This window comes from Rhipicephalus microplus, chromosome 7 (genome assembly GCF_043290135.1).
Source record: "Rhipicephalus microplus isolate Deutch F79 chromosome 7, USDA_Rmic, whole genome shotgun sequence".
Taxonomy (NCBI): Eukaryota; Metazoa; Arthropoda; class Arachnida; order Ixodida; family Ixodidae; genus Rhipicephalus; species Rhipicephalus microplus.
In genome coordinates this window covers 1,911,278-1,932,593 of record NC_134706.1, presented here as the reverse complement: position 1 = coordinate 1,932,593, position 21,316 = coordinate 1,911,278, and the positions used below count along the sequence as shown (strand labels likewise).

The 21,316-nt window shown below is 45.6% G+C and overlaps 1 protein-coding gene across 2 annotated transcripts in view; it reads left to right on the top strand.

The window, feature by feature from the left end:
* LOC119180112 (thioredoxin domain-containing protein 11) overlaps positions 1-16,441 on the top strand; it is a 58,356-nt gene extending 41,915 nt beyond the window's left edge. Inside the window, exon 9 of one of the 2 annotated variants that reach the window (XM_075868443.1) lies at positions 16,284-16,441. In XM_075868443.1, the coding sequence (XP_075724558.1) occupies positions 16,284-16,392 (109 nt within the window). In that variant the 3' untranslated portion in view covers positions 16,393-16,441. Of the gene's footprint in view, positions 1-7,007; positions 7,113-16,283 lie in introns of those variants that run through there. The other variant, XM_075868445.1, reaches the window with a different exon arrangement.
* The last annotated feature ends 4,875 nt before the right edge of the window (positions 16,442-21,316 follow it).

The window sequence follows — 21,316 nt, the reverse complement described above, 5'->3', positions numbered from 1 at the left end:
TTTGAGATCCTTAACCTTCATTTTTATTTCAGTGTCAATGTTGTTGTATGCGCCAGAGTTTCACTTCTGTTGCCTCAAGTCTTTTAGTCGCTCCTGCTAGGGGTTAATCACTGTAAAGGTCTATTTATATGTTGCGACCTAGTCAAAAGGCTTGAGACACTTTTAATCAGTTTGCTTCGAGGTGCTCCGATAGCTCCGACGGTGCGAGAATTGAACTAAGCGCAGAAGGCAACGGTCGTCTGCTTCTCCCCTAACTACATACGGTTGTTACGAATCTTAAAATATGTGATTTTTCAGATATTGTTTCAATTTAATCAGTTTAGAACTAGCTTTTTATAAACATCTAGCATTCTTAAAGTGTTTGTATTGAACTATGCTTGATTTTCTTTATTATTGTGCATTCGACAAGCTCGGCCTGGGGGTACAGATGAATCGAAATCACGATCGCTCATCCAGATTGCGATGCGTAGATCACGATAGTCTTGATTTCGATCACGCCCGACCCTGATTAAAAGTGACCGTGTATCAGCACCTTATCTAGACGGTGGTTAATCGGCATCGACACTGATCGCGAGTAAAAGTGCCCGTGTGACACCGGTGTTACTCACAACAGCTGTTTAAGATGTAGGGTACAGGGACGTGAACAGCTGAAGGTGTTATGAAATGTACTTCATGAAAGTAACGAAAATTTATGTGCCAAACTGTAATTTGTAATTCAGCAGTTATTTACTGCTGCTTTCTTGAGACATTCCCGCTGAAGAGTGTAGTAACCAATAATATTATCCATGAACGATATTTTCACGAGAAACATTACATGTTGTACGTATTTACTTATTTTTGTACATACCTCAAAATATTTTTCGAGTCTTTGTTTACCCCAAAGACTTCCATCTACTTGCGTCTTTCTTATTCTCTCAGTGTCTTGCTTGCTGAGCCCTACACTTACAAGTTTGGAAGTGTGCCATGATTATTATCAAGTGTGAATGGGTTAGATGGAAGGCGATCTTGTTGTCAACACATACATTGATTTATTGCACTGCCATCGTGAGCCACTATAGGTAGTTACAATCTATGAAAAACGATACGAGCTTCGCTCTCAGAACTGTAGCAGTCCTGCCGTTCTTCTCTGTGAAAGATCAGTGCTGAGTGGTTTCCGTTTATACCATAAACCAGTTTATGGTTAGTAATACAAGTAGTAATGTGTATGCTAAAAATGAAAGCTTTGTCGCCCTCACCGAATTTATTATGTTAATCTGAGCAGTGGTATCTGAATCATTGGTGAAATCGAGTAGGAAGTTCTAGTTTTCAAGTGAAACTGAGCGTCACTTACATGTGTCTTTATAAGAAAATTAGCTACCTGAAATACACAAAGGTGCTTATCATCTCGGAAATGAGTAAATGCGACTCTAAATTCAATTCGGTCATGTGGACTCATTGTTGTGTGAGTATGGTGCTGAGAGCCGTCAACGTCTAGCAAATCAAGCTGCTTTGTGGTGAGTGATGCAAACAAGTCATTACATCCGTACATTTTGTACGAATTTGTTTGCCTTTTGCCGCTTTCTAAAACTAGAAATAATTTGCTCATTACCTTTTCATTCATGATTTTACATTATTAGGCTAGTACGTCTGTCTGACTTTAAATTGAGGGCCACTCTCTACTTCTATATCTATTTACCAGAGTTTTAATTGCTACTCCGAAATTCCAACAAAATAGGATACAGCCTTAAAAGGTAGCGCCTGTTCATTCTTTAGCAGTTTGAAACTTTTCACATTTAATTTTCATGCAGTCATACCGCCCACGATGTAATCACTCAAAGTAACAATCACATAGAAGTAGCCAATTAGTTTGCAAAACAGAAACGTGCAACTCGTCAGTTGACAGGAAACGTCAAAGTAGGAGTGCGACCACTCGAAATCTGCAAAACTCTGACATTGCCAGCTCTTTGAAACAAACAATGTCAAATTTAAGCGAGACAAGAAGTCTGAAGGAAATAAACGCGTGGGAAGGAGGGTCATCCAGAGCACAAGCCGGCCTAAGCTCGCAAGGTCAGAAGTTGAAAGCCGCACTGGGTAGTTTTTTTGTTTTTTTTAAAGCAAAAATTGACTTTTACACAGTTTAGAAGGCCAGATGAGCTACGAGTCAGATGAAGTTGAGAGCTGATAGGCAATTAGGTGGTGTTCTACAGTGCTAAGAAATTGCAACATAACCCTTTACTTAAAGATAGCACAGCAGCTTAACATGGAATGACAAAATTCTGTTCGAATGCAGATGCCAGACCATTTCCAATCATATATTTAAAAGGTGTGATAAAGGAATCGTTTAAAGAAAAAAGAAGAGGTCTGGTGTGTGGCGTTACTGGCGACCACCTGCCAGTACTGCACTTCTTCACCAAAACAGAATTGGCCACCCTGGGGCAGTACTTGGCCACCACATCCCATGACTACCTCCCATGGTCACCTCCCATGACTTTCAACAAAAATTGAAATGGTGTATCAATGACACTGCTTTTGAATACGTGAGAGTAGACGTGGCTATAGACGTGAATCCAGATAAGGCTGATAGTAATGGCGAAGATGACAAAGAGGAATGAAAACATCAATTCTAAAGATAAGAAAAAAAAAGAGGGACACCGCATCACGAGGCCCCGACTCGCACCGGTCTCATTATAGTCGTTTGAGACCCCAGCGAGGAGCATTCGAGGAGGGCAGTCTCTCGTTATTGGTAGATAGAAGTCGTCGAGAAACTCAAAGGGACACTTAAGTCAAATAACAATTTATGTCAGAGTGAAAGCTCAATGTATGACATCTAAAACGAGAATATTATCTACAACAGTGCCCTGCTTACCGAGAAATTAAGGTAAATGCACAAGAACACATGCGCCGCAGTAAAACAATCTCAAAATAATCCCGATGACATCAGACAGGTCGCCTACAATTAATCATTAGTAATCGATCTAGCTACTTTAAATAAAGGACCCTCCGTCCATCAAGAGACTCAGTAAAATACTGCTTGTTCGTTTGCTTGATTCATGGAACAAAGAAACGCCGGACGTTACAATGGGGAATGGCGCGTGTGGTTGAAAAATTCAATTTTTGCGAAGTTGAAGATGCTGATGATGATTTGCTGCTGTTCTTTTTTTAACGGGCGGGTGTACTTACAATATCAGATCTACAGAGATCTACATCAGGAGTGCGAGTGTACGCTCTAGGTAAAGCTGTCTTTACCGGCGATGGTTCGCGCTTGCGTTTGGCGATGCTCGTGTCCCTCCGAGGCCTAGGTGGTATTGGCCGGAGGTACGACGGATAGGATGGGAAAACGCTGGGCCCGCTAACTTGCTTCAACATGCGCCTCTTGGTGTCTCCTCAAAAGTCGCTTTCGAGAAATTGGAGACTGCAGACAGCAGAATAGTTGGGCGTTGAATTTGGCTGCCAGTTTTTCCTCGGTATCATTTTGAGCCATTGTTCCCTCAGCGTTGTCTCCGCAGGGATCTTGTGAAACGACACGCCGTGTTCTTTCTTACGTTGGCTCGATGTACAGAAGGGCACGCAGCAATAACGCATGTTTTATAACCACGCCGCGTGCAGAAAACTCAAAGCAGCACACCAGAACTTGTACACCGACAAACACGCCGAGAGAGCTGCAACGCACTTCCACAGAACACCTGTACTAGGGTGGCTTGTACTTTATTAGCACTGGCATCAGTGTGTTGGCGGCTGGCCGATAGTATTGGTATAAGGACCTTAGGTTGGATGGATGGATGGATGGATTGATATGGCTGTACCCTTTAGATCAGGCAGTGGCTAACGCCACCAAGCGGTAATACGTAGTGAACCAAAAACTAGGTTTATTTTTTTCCCTTTAAATAGTGAGGTTGAGGACTCTTACTTTGCAGTGAAGGGTTTAATTTTCACTCGTGCCTTGACTTTAGCCACCAATCAGATAACCTCCTTCTGGTTAATTCTACCCGCTTAATGTCTATTTTGCCCTCCCTGTCCCTAAACCCCAGTGCTTTGAAAAACTCTGCGCCATCATCCTGAACTATAGGGTGAAGCACTTTACAGAACATTATCAAGTGTTCGGCAGTTTCCTCTTCCTCTCCACACGCACTGCATACTGTGTCTACCCCTTCGTATTTGGCCCTATATGTCTTGGTTCGCAATACTCCTGTCCTGGCCTCAAACAGTAGAGAACTAACTCGAGTATTATCATAGATCCTTTCCTTGGCAATTTCCTGCTTAAAAGTTAGATCTTTAGTGCGGACTTCTTAATCATGCCAATTCTCTATATATTGGTCTCAGCTTCCTTCACCTTCTTCTTAACCGATAATTTTTTTTGATTTGGGCCCCTGCTGTTTTCTAAGTATTTACCAGTCAATTTCCTGGTTCGCTTCCTCCATTTTGTATCGACATTCTTCATGCACAAGTAGCTGAAAACCTTCCTAGCCCAACGCTCCTTCCCCATTTCTCTCAATCGCATCTCAAATTTTATCTTGCTGCTAGCTTCCCTGCCCTCAAATGATGTCCATCCCATATCACCTTGTACTCCCTGATTTGGTGTATACCCGTGAGCTCCTAAAGCAAGCCTACCTATTCCACGTTGCTTAATTTCTAATCTTGCTTGAACTCCTGATCTCATGCACAAGACCACATTGCTGAACGTCAGACCAGGAACCATGACCCCTTTCCATATTCCTCTCACAACCTCATATCTAGTGTTATTCCACAGTGCTCTGTTTTTCATCACTTGTGCATTCCTGTTAACTTTTGTGGTCATGTATATTTCGTTTTCCCTTGAGTACTCTGTCCCATTGCTTATCCATATGCTCAGATATTTGTATTTATCTGTTATCCCCAGCGTGGCCTCTTATATTCTAAGCTCACTACCTTCATTATCATTAAAAATTATGACTGCTGATTTTTCCTTACTGAATCTGAAATCTAACCTATCTCCCTCATTACCGCAGATGTCCACCATTCTCTGCAAGTCTTCCTTGTTGTCAGTCATTAGCACTATATCATCTGCATACATCAATGCTAATACTGCCTGTTCAATGAGTTTTCCTTGTTTGACGAAAGAGAGGTTGAAGCCCAGTCCACTTCCCTCTAATTTGGCCTCTAATCCTTGTTGGTACATCATGAATAACAAGGGTGACAGAGGACACCCCTGCCTAAGCCTCCGTTTTACCTCTGCAAGCTTGAACACTTGTTTTTCCCACTTTATAACTACCTTGTTACCTTGATAGATATCCTTTAAAAGATTAGTGACTACATCTTCCACGCCTAGTGCATCCATTATTCCCCATAATTCCTCTTGAACCACGCTATCGTACGCTCCCTTGATATTCAAAAATGCTAGCCACAGGGGCCTCTGTTCTTTTTCTGCTATTTTGATGCACTGCGTCAGTGAGAACAGATTGTCTTCCAACCTCCTGTGTTTCTGAAACCCATTCTGAAGTTCCCTCGGCACCCCCTCATCCTCTATCCATGCCTGCATTCTTTCCTTTATAATCTGCATCGCCAGCTTGTAGACCACTGATGTAACTGTTATAAGGCGGTAGTTGTTTATGTCAGCTTTGTCCCCCTTTATAGATCATGCTCATCCTGCTAAGTTTCCATCCATCGGGGACCTTACGATCGATTGTTATTTTGCTCACTCCCTCTCTCAAATCCTGCTTAACTTCGGACCTAATTTCTTCATCAGCATAATTGGAATGCCATCTGGGCCTGTTGACGTATTACTAGGAACCCTCTTCTTAGCCCTTTCCCACTCTCGTGAAAATAGCCATTGCGCCACTTCATTCATCCTTGTCTATTGTGATGCATAAGGCACTTCTTTGTTGAAATTTTTCTGTCACCCTTGTTCTTATATATTCAATAGCTTCGTCCCCTTCTAGCCTAGCACCTTGAGCTGTAGTTATAAACCTCTACTCTAGGCCCGTCGCATTTCTTAGGGAGTTTAGGTGGTTCCAAAATTTCGCAGCTGTCTTTCTATCTTTTTTGTGTACTTCTGCCAGCCACTGAGCCCCCTTTCTTCTAATCTTTTCATTGATCAAAAGGGATGCATTCCTTCTACAGCTTAGAAAGATTTCCCATTTTCTTTCGACATCATCTGTCGGTTCACCCCGCTGCTTAGCATGTCTGTGTTCCCTAGAGGCTTCCTGACGTTGTGCTATGGCTCTCTTAACTTCCTCATCCCACCAACTCTTGGGCTTGTGTTTTCTTTTCAGGGGTGACTTGTCACGTGCCTTAGCAAGCTCTAGCTCAGTCTAATTATATTTGTGTATGTCCACACTGTTTTATTATCCTCAGAGATTACTTTCTCAATTTGTTTAGTAGCAATTTCTATTTGCCTTTCTGAATAATAGTTTTCCTGTAGTTGCTCATCTTGTCTCCTTTCCACTTTCACTGCTCTTCCAAAACTTATTTTGATACGTTTGTGATCACTACCCAAACTTCTGGAGCCACCTTCATCTATGTGCATTACCCTGAGCTTATCCTACATCCTAAGTGACATCAGTGCGTAATCTAGCGTCGACTGCAGCCTTCCTACCTCCCATGTTATTTGCCCTTCGCACTTCTCGGTACTGTTGCAAATTATCAAATCATGTCTTTCAGTCATATCCATGATCATTTTGCCTGTTGGGTCGGTATACCCTTTATATCTTCTATTTATTTATTTATTTATTAGAATACCCTCAGGGCCCGTAGGGCATTACAGAGGGGGTGGGTACAACATATATAACACACAAGAAAAAAAAATACAAAATAGAGAAACAAGTGTCAGATGCGCAAATCAGGAAGGCAACATAAGTCAACTAAAAATGTATAAGAATTCAAGCACATACAAGACAAAGATAGATAATGGAAACTGCGTATAGTTACAAGCATTGCTGAGAAATTGCAGTCTTGAATAACAAAGGGTCTGTTATTCTATGTGCGCATTCATATCTCCTTGTAAAATTATCTCGCACTCTCCTCCTAACTCGTCAATGTCCTTTGATATACAGGTAGTGTCAGAAGGTTGCTCCGCCCTGCGAGAGCCAAGGACGTGAAAATGAGAAAACGGGAGAGGGTTTGTCGGGCTCGCCGGCGGCCACACATCAGGCATAGCCTCCTTTATTTTCTGTGCCCGCGCAGTCAGTCCGCCGGGCCCGTTCGGCTGCCTCCCGCATCCTCCTCTCTTTTTGCGTCTGCTGTCCGCCAGGGGCGCTCGCATCCCAGAATCGAGTTAAAAAGACTGTAAAGTGTTCAGGATGTGGAGTGGGGTTGAAAGTGGACCCAAGCGTAGAAGCGGATGGAGAAGAGGCTGACGCGAAGTGTAGGCAATGTGAGGTCGATGAAAAAATGGCGAAAATGATGGTTGCCCAGAGTGACCTGCTGATGAGAATCGCCGAGCTCGAGACTACGTTGGCGACAGAGCAAGAGAAAACGACAGCAATGGGAGAAAGACTGAAGTCCGCCGAGGAAGCGCTAGCGAAGCTGAACAGAGAAGCGACCTACCGAGAGAACAGTAGGGAACCGGCAACCAGAATGGTGGAGAAGGAAAAGCAAGCAAGTTTGGAAAAAACAGGTTTAGCCGGTTCAACTGTCGCAAGGCCAAGCTTCAGCGAGGTAGTGGTGGGGCAGGGAGGGAACAAAGCAGCCGGCGCCACAGGTGCAAGTAGCTCCCAGGTGCAGAACGCTCCAGCTGAAAAGTCACAGCATGTGATAATCGCCGGGGACTCGAATTTAAATCGATGCACAGAAGCCATCAAAGAGAGGGTAAGAGGTGACAAGAGGGTTGCAGTAGGGGCATTCCCAGGACGCAAGCTGGAGGCAGTCATGAGGCAAGCGAGCGCAAAGCTCAAAACGACAGCTGATAGACGAAACCTCGTGATAATTTCAGGCGGTTTAAACGATGTCCTCAATGAAGATGCAGCAGGACTAGCAGCCACACTGGCGAAAGGCGTCGATGACATGCGCGCCACTTCTCCTAAGATACAGGTAGTGATATGCACGATACCGGAGGTACCGGTGCGTGATAGCAACCTGCAAAGAGCGGTGGTCAATGCAAACCAAGAGATATGGCGAATGAGTCGGGAGAAAGGCTTTGAGGTGGTGGAAATAAACAGAGAGGTGCATAGGTGGGGGGGTTTTCAACGAGACAGAATTCACTTCGATGGGCGGCTCGGTCATGAGGTGGGTTGGCGACTTGCAGGACGCGCAGTAGCTTTTTGGGGGGGCAAGCGAGCCCTTCGGGGTGCAGCATAGCTAGTAACGAGGAAAACAACCAGGAAGACTCTTCGACAGGTGGTATAGACAGATACGATTCCAAAGTGGCACCAATATCTAAGATAGGTAGAGTCCGGGGCATAAATAAACGTAGCCACGAGCGCCGAGCCAATTCAGACATAGGGTATCATGCAGGGTGGTATGAACAGGCTGAAGTGGGAAGAGATAGAAGAACAGCTAAGGGAAGAAAGGCCGATGGTATACGGTTTTGTAGAAACACATCTCAGGGACATGGAACAACCTCCGAACAATCCGGACTACGCGTGGGAATATTGTAATAGAACAGAAGGCAGCAGAAAGGGGGGTGGTATTGGGGCATGCATTCATAAAAGTACAGACTGGCAAAGGGTCAAGCAGGAGTGCAAAGAACATTTATGGCTAAAAGGGAAAGTGGCAGGTCAAATGACACTCCTTGGTTTCGTGTACTTGTGGACGGGAGCAAAGGCCAGAGAGGAAAACCAGGCAATGGTAGAGTGTATATCAAAGGACATTCAGGAGTTAGGAAGAGAGTGCGAGATAATTATACTAGGAGACATGAATGCGCACATAGAAGATATAGATGGGTATACCGACCCGACAGGCAAAATGATGATGGATATGTGTGAAAGGCATGATTTGATCATTTGCAACAGTACCGAGAAGTGTGAAGGGCAAATAACATGGGAGGTAGGAAGGCTTCAGTCGACGATATATTATGCACTGATGTCACATAGGATGTATGATACGCTCAGTGGAATGCACATAGATGAAGGTGGCTCCAGGAGTCTGGGTAGTGATCAAAACCGTATCAAGCTAAGTTTTGGAAGAGCAGTGAAAGTGGGAAGGAGACAAGATGAGCAACTACAGGAAAATTTTTATTCAGAAAGGCAAATTGAAATAGCCACTAAACAAATTGAGAAAGTAATCACGGAGGATAATAAGACAGTGTGGACACACACGAATCTAATTAAACTCTTTGAGCTAGAGCTTGGTAAGACGCGTGACAAGTCACCCCGGAAAAGAAGACACAAACCCAAAAGTTGGTGGGATGAGGAAGTTAAGAGAGCCATAGCAAAACGTCAGGAAGCCTCTAGGGAACACAGACATGCTAAGCAGCGGGGTGAACCGACAGATGATGTCGAAAGAAAATGGGCAACCTTTCTAAGCTGTAGAAGGGATGCATCCCTTCTGATCAATGAAAAGATTAGAAGGAAGGGAGCTCAGTGGCTGGCAGAAGTACATAAAAAAGATAGAAAGGCAGCTGCGAAATTTTGGAACCATCTAAACTCCCTAAGAAATGAGACGAGCCTAGAGCAGAGTTTTGTAACTACAGCCCAAGGTGCTAGGCTAGAAGGGGCCGAAGTTATTGAATATATAAGAACAAGGGTGACAGAAAAATTTCAACAAAGAAGTACTTTATGCACCACAATAGACAAGGACGAATCAAGTGGTGCAATAGCTCCATTTTCAAAACAAGAGTGGGAAAGGGCTGAGAAAAGGGTTCCTAGTAGTACATCAACAGGCCCAGATGGCATTCCAATTAGGCTGATAAAGACATTAGGTCCGAAGTCTAAGCAGGCTTTGAGAGAGGCAGTGAGCACAATAATAATCGATGGTGAAGTTCCCGACGGATGAAAACTTAGCAGGATGAGCATGATCTATAAAGGAAAGGGGGACAAAGCTGACATAAACAACTACCGTCCTATAACAGTGACATCAGTGGTCTACAGGCTGGCGATGCAGATTATAAAGGAAAGACTGCAGGCGTGGATAGAGGATGAGGGGGTGCTGGGGGAACTGCAGAATGGGTTTCGGAAACACAGGAGGTTGGAAGACAATCTGTTCTCACTGACGCAGTGCATCGAAATAGCAGAAAAGGAACACAGGCCCTTGTGGCTAGCATTTTTGGATATCAAGGGAGCGTACGATAGCGTGGTTCAAGAGGAATTGTGGGGAATACTGGACACACTAGGCGTGGAACATATAGTCACTAATTTTTTAAAGGGTATCTATAAAGGTAACAAGGTAGTTATAAAGTGGGAAAAACAGGTATCCAAGCCTGCAGAGGTAAAACGGGGGCTTAGGCAGGGGTGCCCCCTGTCACCCTTATTATTCATGATGTACCTGCAAGGATTAGAGGCAAAATTAGAGGAAAGTGGACTGGGCTTCAACCTCTCTTTAGTCAAACAAGGAAAACTTATTGATCAGGCACTACCAGAATTAATGTACGCAGATGATATAGTGCTAATGGCCAACAACAAGGAAGATTTGCAGAGATTGATGGACATCTGCGGTAATGAGGGAGATAGGTTAGATTTTAGATTCAGTAAGAAAAAATCAGCAGTCATGATTTTCAATGACAACGAAGGTAGTGAGCTTATAATACAGGAGGTCACGCTAGAGATAACAGATAAATACAAATATCTGGGCGTATGGATAAGCAATGGGACCGAGTATCTGAGGGAACACGAAATATACCTGACTACTAAAGGTAACAGGAATGCAGCAGTCATGAAAAATAGGCACTGTGGAATTACAATAGATATGATGTTGTGAGAGGAATATGGAAAGGGGTCATGGTTCCTGGGCTGACGTTCGGCAATGCGGTCTTGTGCATGAGATCACAAGTTCAAGCAAGATTAGAAATTAAGCAACGTGGAATAGGTAGGCTTGCTTTAGGAGCTCACGGGAATACACCAAATCAGGGAGTACAAGGTGATATGGGATGGACATCATTTGAGGGCAGGGAAGCTAGCAGCAAGATAAAATTTGAGAAACGACTGAGAGAAATGGGAGAAGAGCGTTGGGCTAGGAAGGTTTTCAGCTACTTGTACATGAAGAATGTCGATACAAAATGGAGAAAGCGAACCAGGAAGTTGACTGGTAAATACTTAGAAAACAGCAGGTGGCCAAACCAAAAAGAACTATCGGTTAAGAAGAAAGTGAAGGAAACGGAGACTGACATGTGGAGAATGGGCATGATTAAGAAGTCCGCACTAGAGATCTATCGAACTTTTAAGCAGGAAATTGCCAAGGAAAGGATCTATGATAATACTCGGGGTAGTTCTCTACTGTTTGAGGCCAGGACGGGAGTACTGCGAACCAAGACATATCGGTCCAAATACGAAGGGGTAGACACAGTATGCAGTGCGTGTGGAGAGGAAGAAGAAACTGCCGAACACTTGGTAATGTTCTGTAAAGGGCTTCACCCTATAGTTCAGTATGATGGCGCAGAGTTTTTCAAAGCACTGGGGTTTAGGGACCGGGAGGGCAAAATAAACTTTAAGCGGGTAGACTTAACTAGAAGGAGGTTATCTGATTGGTGGCTAAAGTCAAGGCACGAGTGAAAATTAAACTCTTCACTGCAAAGTACGAATCCTCTAACTCACTTTTTAAGGGAAAAAATAAATATAGTTTTTGGTTCATTAGGTATTACGGCTTGGTGGCGCTAGCCACCACCTGATCTAAAGGGTACAGCCATATCCATCCATCCATCCGAGTCGGCGCATTCAGCCCAAGAAGGATATTGATTCAGCCGCGGCGACGCATCTCCAGGAAACCTTTGTTCGTGTCGCATACGTTTGCAACACCAATTATTTACGACCAAAACGGTACGTAGTACTTTCAGCATGTATAATTGTAACTGTTGCTTCATTGTGTTGCGTGAGCAGATGACACGCGGCATTAACTGAGTGCGTATAAACAAACAACGTCGTTTGTACCCCGCGTTTGCACGGCCGTTGTCAAGCGCGGCTATCATTTTTCGCGCTTCTTTCTGGCAATACTTTTCCGCGCACCTATCTTCGCAGCGTAGTACTTTCAGCAAGTATGATATTTAACTGTTGCTTCATTGTGTTGCGTGAACAGAAGACACGCGGCAATAAGTGAGTGCGTGTAAACAAACAACGTCGTTTGCACCTCGTGTTTTCAGGGCCGGTTTTATGCTTTGCTATCATTTTTCGCGCTTCTTTCTCGTGAGGCTTTTCCGCGCACCTATCAGCGAATTTCGCTAAGTAATCAGAAATGTTAGTTTACGGTTTCTCTCGTTTCTGTCTCGTGCAGCGGCCTACGCACACAAGTCTCCGTGGTTTATTTCGGCTGTGATGACCCGCGTCAGGTGCGATCGCGTACTGTTGCGTGCCCGGTCGCAAGCCTTCAAGCAAAAAGAAGGAAGTAGGAATTTCATTCCACGAAATTCCAAGCGACGTGGAGTTGCGGCAAAAGTGGATAAAAGTCATTTCACGAGACAATTGGACGCCGAACACCACTTCCTGCTACTCAACCGTGTGCAGTCGTCATTTCGCTGCTTCTGATTTTAAGCAAGGATGTAAAACACGAAGGCTTATGAAAGGTGTGGTGCCTAGCGTATTCGAAGAATATCCGCGCTACTTGCAGCCTTCGACAAAAGCCCCGAGAAGTGATGTGGCGATCAGAAAAAGAGCCAGTGTGTCAGAATGTCCCACAGCAACGAAAAGGCGAGCCGAAAAAAAAAAATGAAAGTGACGGACAAGCATGACTTTTTGAGGGTCTTCGAAGTGAAGCCACTTTCGCGAAAAGTGCTAAAATTGTGATTGCTGCTTGTGAACAGTGTCAACGAGGGTACTAAAGCTCGTCAGACTGTGTGCGTGTGAGGAACGTTTCGATCGACGCCCTCTTGTTCGTTTCCGCAGGTCGCGAATGAATTAATACGCAATAAACAAGTTTCTCTACCGTTTCCTTGAAGGTATGGTGTTCTGTTCAATGTGCTATCTTGCGTACTTATTCTTTCTCTCTTGCATATGTTCTCTCCTAAATATTTAGGTGGCACACGGGAGTGGTATCACACCTTTGTTTTTTAAGCTTGCCGCACTTACAAACGCGCAACGAAGGACCCACCCGTCAGTGCCGGCGGTAGCACCGGAGTCAGTGAACAGGCTCTGCCGATGATGATGATGATGATGATTAAAGGCCTCCCCTTTGAATCGGGGTGACGGCATGCGCCATCTAGCCTACCTTAATAGTTCGAGTTTAAATTCTGTCCCTCAACTCGGATGTCTTTTTAATTTTGCCCAGCCGCTACTCTTGGCTGGGATGTTATTTTATCGACTTCTCTGCTTTTCCTCCACCAATACTCCAGCCGCTGCTTAGTAATACCTACTGCTGACCAGTTAATGCTTCCATCAACCGCGAAGCCCAGCGCCTCAGGAAGTGTGACCTTCCCCCCATTTCTATCCGGCTGAATCTTTTGACATTCCATGACTATGTGGTCGATTGTTTCTTTATTTATGCCACATCCAACACATGTCTCATCCTGTGATGAATATTTGCTCCTGTAAGTTAGAGTTCTCAAGCAGCCAGCCCGCGCCTCAAAGAGCAACGCACTACCTTTATTGTTGTCATAAAAGTTCTCTTTCCGGATCTCTTGTCTGCTTGCCTTGTAGATTCCCAGCGATCCCTTCTTTTCCATCCTCACTTTCCACATGAGCGTCTCTGTTTCCCTCACTTGCTTTTTAACTGGTCCCCTTTGCTTATTTGCCGCGGTCAAGTTATATTTGGTCGCCAGCTTTCACGTCCTCTTCCGCCGGTTCTGGGAAGGCAGCGCCGCCTGGTGGTGATTGCTGGAACTCAGCCTGACGGTTGGCTCCCTTTGATCCCGGCGGCAAAGCGCAGGCACAGAAAATAAAGGAGGCTATGCATAAGGCATCTAAAAATAGAGGAGGTGGTGGTGGTGGTGAAAACATTTAATAACCATTAAATGGTTACAGAGAGGTGATTGGGTTGGGGCCTTATTGGCCTCCTACCCTCACAGCACTAGGTGGAACCCCTATTCCGGGGCTCCATTGGCAAGCAACGCCGCCCGCGCACGTTGAACCAGAGCCTCTTGGGCCTTCAGGTCTTGACAGCCGAGCAGGGCCGCCTCCCAGTCCTCTCTCGTGGGATTGGGGTTGGGGGGGATAGATGGATTAGACTGGCACGCCCAGACGATGTGAAAGGTGTCAGCCACCTCACCACAGAACTGGCACGTGCCATCAAAGGATGAATTGAAGAGGAGGCGCTGCCACGGGGTGAGTGATTGAGAGTGGGGCGAAGCATCCGTCCGTCCATTCGTTCTTTCTTTCGTCCGTACATGCGTCCGCCTGTGTAACCATCCGTGCGTCCATGCGCCCGTCCGTTCGTGCGTCCGCACGTCTATCCGTGCGTCCGTCCCTGGGTTCGTCCATGCATCCACCCCTGCATACGTCCATGCGTCCACCCGCCCATGCGTCCATCCATCCATGCAGCCATCCGTGCGTCCGTCCATGCATCTGTCTGTGTGTCGGTTCGTCCATTTAGTCAATACTCCAAGTACCACCATCTCGCATCTTTTCATCATAATCCGCATATAGAAGCACCGCCATCCAGCGCACATTCCAAGGACTAAACGAAAGGTGGCACACACACACTTTCTTACGGCTTGCTTGCTTCGTGTCTACTTCCCACCTTCAACCACCTCGAGTTCATGGTATATACTAGTTCACTGTATTCATGGCACTGCGGCCCAACGCTCGCTAAACCTTTCTAAAACCAAGGAGGTTACTCCCAGCGAGTATAACGTAGCAGCCCTTTCTTGTCAGATAGTGCTCAATGTACATGCCAATGGCTGCTAATCGGGAATGAGAGAGTCGAATTTGGCTTTTAGTTAACGCGTACACTGCGAATTTTTTTATTGTTCAACAACGCACCGGAGGAATCTCCCACCGGTACCACCTTGCAGGTTAAAGCGTTAGACATGTTACGCACTACGGCGAGGGACGAACGGGTGCCGTTTCAAGGAGCTTAAATGGGCAGCAAATAGACTTGCGAACACAAGATAGCGGGTTGAAGATACGGTTATAGTTTGATGAACAATAAAACGCGGTCCGTTGTGAATTTGCGTGTGTTGACTCGAAGGCGAACGCAATCTTCTGTTTGTATTGATTCCCTTCTTTCTCTCGGAAAGCTTCCTGTGAACCAGCATGACAAGCGTTGTCTTCGAGATCAGAGGCTTTCTGCCCCTCGCACGTATATGCAGCGTCCCGGGCTTCAAACAAGCGATGATACCACGTGATCGTCTGACGCATCTCATGTAACGTCATAATGACGTCGTGATGACGTCACGAATCAAAGCAACCTGTGATGGCACCTTGTGTGACGTCATATGAGGATGTGATCACGCAATTATAGTTTGCATCTATCGGGTTGACTCTGACGATACAACACTTTCTGCATTTCATAACTCTTTTAAGGCGTTCACCTCAACAAAGTTATAGGCTAGCATTGCTGTTATTTCATTCAAGCAGCTCGATTATTTGCAAGCAGCGTTGATGGTTCATCAACGAAAAAAATATTTCTGCACATCTTTTTATTTTATCTTCTACATCTACGTATTTAGCTAGCAACACATTTTATGTAATTACTCGCCAGTTATTAAGTTATTCAGTTATTAAGGCGCAAACCTAATATGTCTCATCATTTGGTCGATGTTAAAAAAATCCCGTCAGCGTCACTGCCCCCCCCCCCCCTCCTCGGGCAAGGGCAAACCCATTCACGGTCCTGCGGCAGGAACGCCTGTTAATTATCGCGTGTGTCCTTCATGCGACGAAGATGACCGGCTCGTTTCATTCCTGCCTCAGCCCCGATCATGCCCAGTGCTCGCGGATTTATGGTATAGGCATAGAGCATAGGATGTGCTGGCCGATGCTATCAATTCGGCCTTTATCATGACGACGATGGCGAGAACCCTCCAATAGTGTATATTTAGTTGCTATCACAGTAAAACATGTACAAATAAGCTTGCGGTTTTTGAGGTAGCGGAAACGTACACGAAAGGGTTAGCGAATCCACGGAATACCAGATGTCGAGCCTAAGTAAATGATATCTGCTTCTTGGACTGATGCGCATCAAAAACTCGTTTTCTTTCTTCTTTTTTCATTCATTGGCTGTCTTTCGAAGAATACACATTCAGTGCCAGCTGGAGTAAATTTCAAGGACGACCGTTCTCTCGAAGTGCTTTTTGTTTCTCTTTGTCTTGACAGCGCCGCTACACAGACCACAAACAATTGCGCCTCAACAGCTGCACTTCACATTAACGGAGCTGTCCTCCTTATCGCTCGGCATCAGAGGAAGAACTTCACGTGTTTCTGAAGCCTGAACTAACTGCGACATGAATTAAAGTCAATGTCACTGCCGCTTTCTACTGAGGACGGCGTCATTTTCTGTTTACGAGTGAGTTTTTTAGCCCTATTTTAGCGACAAATATGCCGCACGTTGTCGTTGTGTGTTGCGCTGCGTGATGTAATGTTTTGCTGCTCAGTGTTCCGTATGGTTAAGAGCCTGTCTGTGTCTGCATGCTTGTCCATTCGTATGTATGTATGTATGTATGTATGTATGTATGTATGTATGTATGTATGTATGTATGTATGTATGTATGTATGTATGTATGTATGTATGTATGTATGTATGTATGTATGTATGTATGTATGTATGTATGTATGTATGTATGTATGTATGTATGTACGTACGTACGTACGTACGTACGTACGTACGTACGTATGTATGTATGTATGTATGTATGAATGTATGTATGTATGTATGTATGTACGTATGTATGTATGTATGTATGTATGTATGTATGTATGTATGTATGTATGTATGTATGTATGTATGTATGCATTGTCGGTCTGTCTTGCTGCCTTTCCTTCCTCCTGCCCACTTTTTACAGTGAACCGAAAAATCTTTCAAGGTAAACCGAAATACTCGTCAGAAACCGAACGAGTGTGGCAGACGGACAGGTTTCGCTTTACTCTACGAGTTTCGCCAGTGATGTTTCGCATCAATGGACATGACACGTCATGCGGCAAACGGAAGTGACTGCGGAAAATACTATGGCAAATTTCAGCGTGGTATTCAGTTTCTGCGTGCGCCTGCCTAGGTTACGCGACTCGCACTCAGTGGGAATTGATAAATGAAGGACCTAATGAATGTGAATTCTTCCGCAACGACAGAATGTCACTAGAAGGCAAAAAAAAAAAACAGTGGTAACAGCTACAGATCTCTCCTCTAATTGAGAGTATGCGCTCAGCGGCGTATAGTCATGGTAAACAGTCATAATGATACTAAATGTAAACCGATGTTGAAAAAAAAAAACGCCAATATATATTTATATGTAAGAAATGCCATTTGTCTATTAGAAAGAGTCGATTGAATTTCATTAAACAAGTGGAAAAGAAAAAGACAGAGCAGTAGGTGCTAAAATAATTGAGTAAAAGTCGCGGCCACATTTATTGAACTATTCCGATTGTTTTTGTTTTTTTAAGGGGTTGGGAAAAAAGTGGTGCACACTTCGGTAAAAGATGGTAAAAATTGAGTAAATATGGTACGCAGTTTTACCCAACGGAATACATTGGAACAATACAATTGCAGTAAATTGGTTATTTTTATTAAACGTCTTTTATTTTTTATTTTTACAGACGTGGTCCAACTATTAGAACTATGGAGATGCCTTGATGATTCGCTCAGAAAGACACCTAACATATAGTGGAGGAATCACGGGTCACGATGACAACGACCGACATGACGATGATAATTCTGACGGCCACGTTAGTGTTAGTGGAAGCGGCAAAAGACGATCCCGGGAATTGCAAGGAGTCCTTTTGTCGCAGGCTGTGCATCACCTGGCGCCATCTGACGGGCGTATGTCTCGAGTTCTGGCCTTACAAGGGTGAAAAGAGGTGTCACTGCTCGGACGTTTGGTTCATTCTTCCATCACGATCGAATGTCACCAGAAGGTAAAAACAAAAACAGCAACAACAGAATTCTCGAGTAACTGAAATATGCGATTAACAATGCAGGCGTGGTAAGCGTTTATGTAAAACTCACAGGGTCCCTCATCTATTCACTTACGACGACTCGAAGGTGCGCATGAAAAAATATGGGAGCGCCACGTGAAATTTTCGAAGCCCAGGGAAACTTTTATTGGCGGGGTTTGTGATGGGGGCCAGATTGGTCTCATATCTAGCAGTGCTGGCCGTCCTCAGTCCAGTAGGCAGTTGCCGCCTTTCGTGCCTGTCGATAAAACAGATCTCATCGTCATGGCCTCCTCCCACTGCTCCACACTCACTTGTCCAATCACGGGAATGACCCAGCAGCTCCATGCAATGTGTTTTAGGGTGGGTTTCTCAGAGTGCCGTGTGCAGCGCGCAAAGTATTTTCTTGAGTGCATTTTATTGAGGAAATTCCAAGTTTGGATAAGTTCCCGTCTGTATTAAGCACCCTCTCTCACAGCTTCCTCATTTGTGAGCTTTCGAGCGATGACGATGCAGGATGAGTACACCGACTGAGAACTTTCTGACGTCTTGGGTGAAAGCACAGGAAACCTTGAGAGATTATTTTCGAGATAATTAACTGATCGTCATTGAAAAAAATAAAAAAGCCACCTGCATCTTCCCACGGAGGGAACTCGAGTAATCGCGTCGCATAGGGGGGGGGATGCTTAATCGTTATTTCGTCTTTATTATTATTATTTATTGATTGCAAAAGAAGCGTTGCCTTCAACGTCAAGAGAAAGCCTAGTAAAGACGTCCTTGTCTGGATTCTGAACGTGCGATCTAGTGCCTACATTCGCGAGGTGGCTAGTGAATGGTTGTGCAGCGCGAGCTGTCGGCAGACGCAGGCTGCGTCGGCATTGCATGCGTGTTAGCATGCGCGTCTCGGCACAAGACGGGAGCATGTGGCACGAGGTGCGACACGCGAGCTTGCACAGTGGGGGTGTGGACCAATGTTACTAGATCCGTTAGAGGATCCAGTAACGTTGGTGTGGACGGCGCCACCGCCGATAAAGTCCCTCAAAAAAACTCCCAAGCATTTCCCTGAGGGTGAACATGGTTAGGTGCGAATGCACGGGGTGATGCTATGAGGGGGAGTAAAGTTAAAATCCGTTGGCATTCGCCAGTGAGTTAACGTAAACTCCCCGTAGTGCTCACATTGCGATTCCCAGGAACCATTAGACCCTTTCGGGAAATCTTGGTGAGTTTACGCGTATATGTGAGAGTAAATTCGCACTATAATGATGTTTATGTCCGCGGCCCGCTTCGCCCGCTTGCGCTCGGCATCACGGGCCCTTCGCCGCGCTGCCTTGTCTTCAACCGGCGCGACATCATCAACGACGCGTGCAACGCTCGCATTCGATTGCGTTGTACTCGTTGTTGGAGGTATCGCAGTCGAGGTTGATGCCTGTGATGGATCCATACCTACGACGACTTGCCGATCTCGAGCAAGTCGTGGGGGCGCGCGCAGCCACGGAGCGGAGGGCGGAGCGCGCGCAATCACGTGGTGTGTGACGTCGCTGCGCCGTTGCTACAAACGCTCCTCTCCGCTCCTCGTGCCGTTGCTAGGGAAAAGGAGGAGGCGCACCCCGGATGGCGGATTCAGGGTCGCTTATTAAGTGCATTCGCACTTAACCTAAACTAAAGTAGCGCCACCCGCACCCCTCCGCCTCTACCTCCTCCCCCAGCAACCACAGCAGCGCCTTTAGAGTGTACACTAGGAAACTACGAATGCGAAAGCACGCGGGCACACTGAATGTGCCAGACGCTTGGGCAGCTCGGGCACTGCTACGCCGAGTGTTCATGGAGGGGCCGTGCCTGGGTTATGCTGAAAGGGAACGCCGGTGGCGTCTGTTCGTGGAGCGCGCGCTCGCGAAAGTGGAGAAACAATATGGCGTTTGCGGTACGTTCACAAAAGCTAGTGTGTTATGCTGCAGATTCTCAGCACCGCAGAGTATACCAGGACAGCAGTGGCGCTGTCATCGAGAGCATGGTACGTTCACAAAAGCTAGTGTGTTATGCTGCAGATTCTCAGCACCGCAGAGTATACCGGGACAGCAGTGGCGCTGTCATCGAGAGCATCAACGCTGAGCGCGTTAACACGCAAACGGTGGACTATTACGTTAAATATTGCGTGATTGCGGGGATTTTTGTGCCATTGCATGCCACTTGCTTACATGAGCGTTGCATCATCGTATTTAACGTTACTTCTAATATTTATAAATGCGAAGCATTTCTTAGCGAACTTCGGCAACTTTGAGCCGCCTGCGACTTTTAGCTCTCCTGGCCATTTCGATAATGGTATCGATACCAAACTTGGTATGGCATAACATGACTGTATGAAGAACATATTTGACTAGTCATGGCATGAAAAGCATGACATGTATGTCATGAATGTCATAATTTACATATCATGGTTCTGCAGCTCTTGCGGTGGTTTCGTTCACATGACATGTTGCGAAATTGGTACGGTATGACATGATTGCATGGTGAACACAAGCGACAGACCCTAACACGAAAATCATGGCATGCATGTCATGTAACAACATGACTACATGCCACGCTCATGATTGGCTCGCGGCCGTTTCGCTAGCGTCACATATACCAAATTGGATATTAAAGTACGTGAACAGATAACGAAGGTATGTGACTGGTGCAAACATGATAATCATGAGATGCGTGTCATGTAAGAACATGACTACATGCCACAGTCAAGGCGCCAATACATTTCGACGTGAGGCGGTGCGCGTGCTCGCTGGCGTTCATTTCGTCGCGTCAAGGCCGTTTCACATGACACAAAAAGTAGCGATTTTCAGGCTGCGAATTCGCTCGCAGCGAAAAAAAGGGCAGTTCGCTCCCGCCGCAGCGATCCGCGGCGAGCTTCCATGTTGGAAATTTTCGCTCTTATCGCAGCGGCAGGAGCGATTCTCGGTCGGCACCCGTCGAGTTAGGGCTGGTCCGGCCAAGCCGTTGAAATAAAGTCGACGTGTTCGTTTTGGTAATGGCCGATGCTGTGCATTTAAAATGAATTCAGGCTGGAAAGTGTTCTTGAATGACGAAACAAGCAACAAGTAATGAACATATGGTGACGGGGCGAGGTCTAGGCTTATAAGATAGCGTCCACCGAGAATCGGCAGCCGAACAAGATGTCTGGGTTGCCTCTCGCGCAAGCGCCTAACACACAGGCGTCTTCTTCATCTTCGCAAAGTGCCACGCTTGCTCCTGTCGATGATGCACCGTAACAA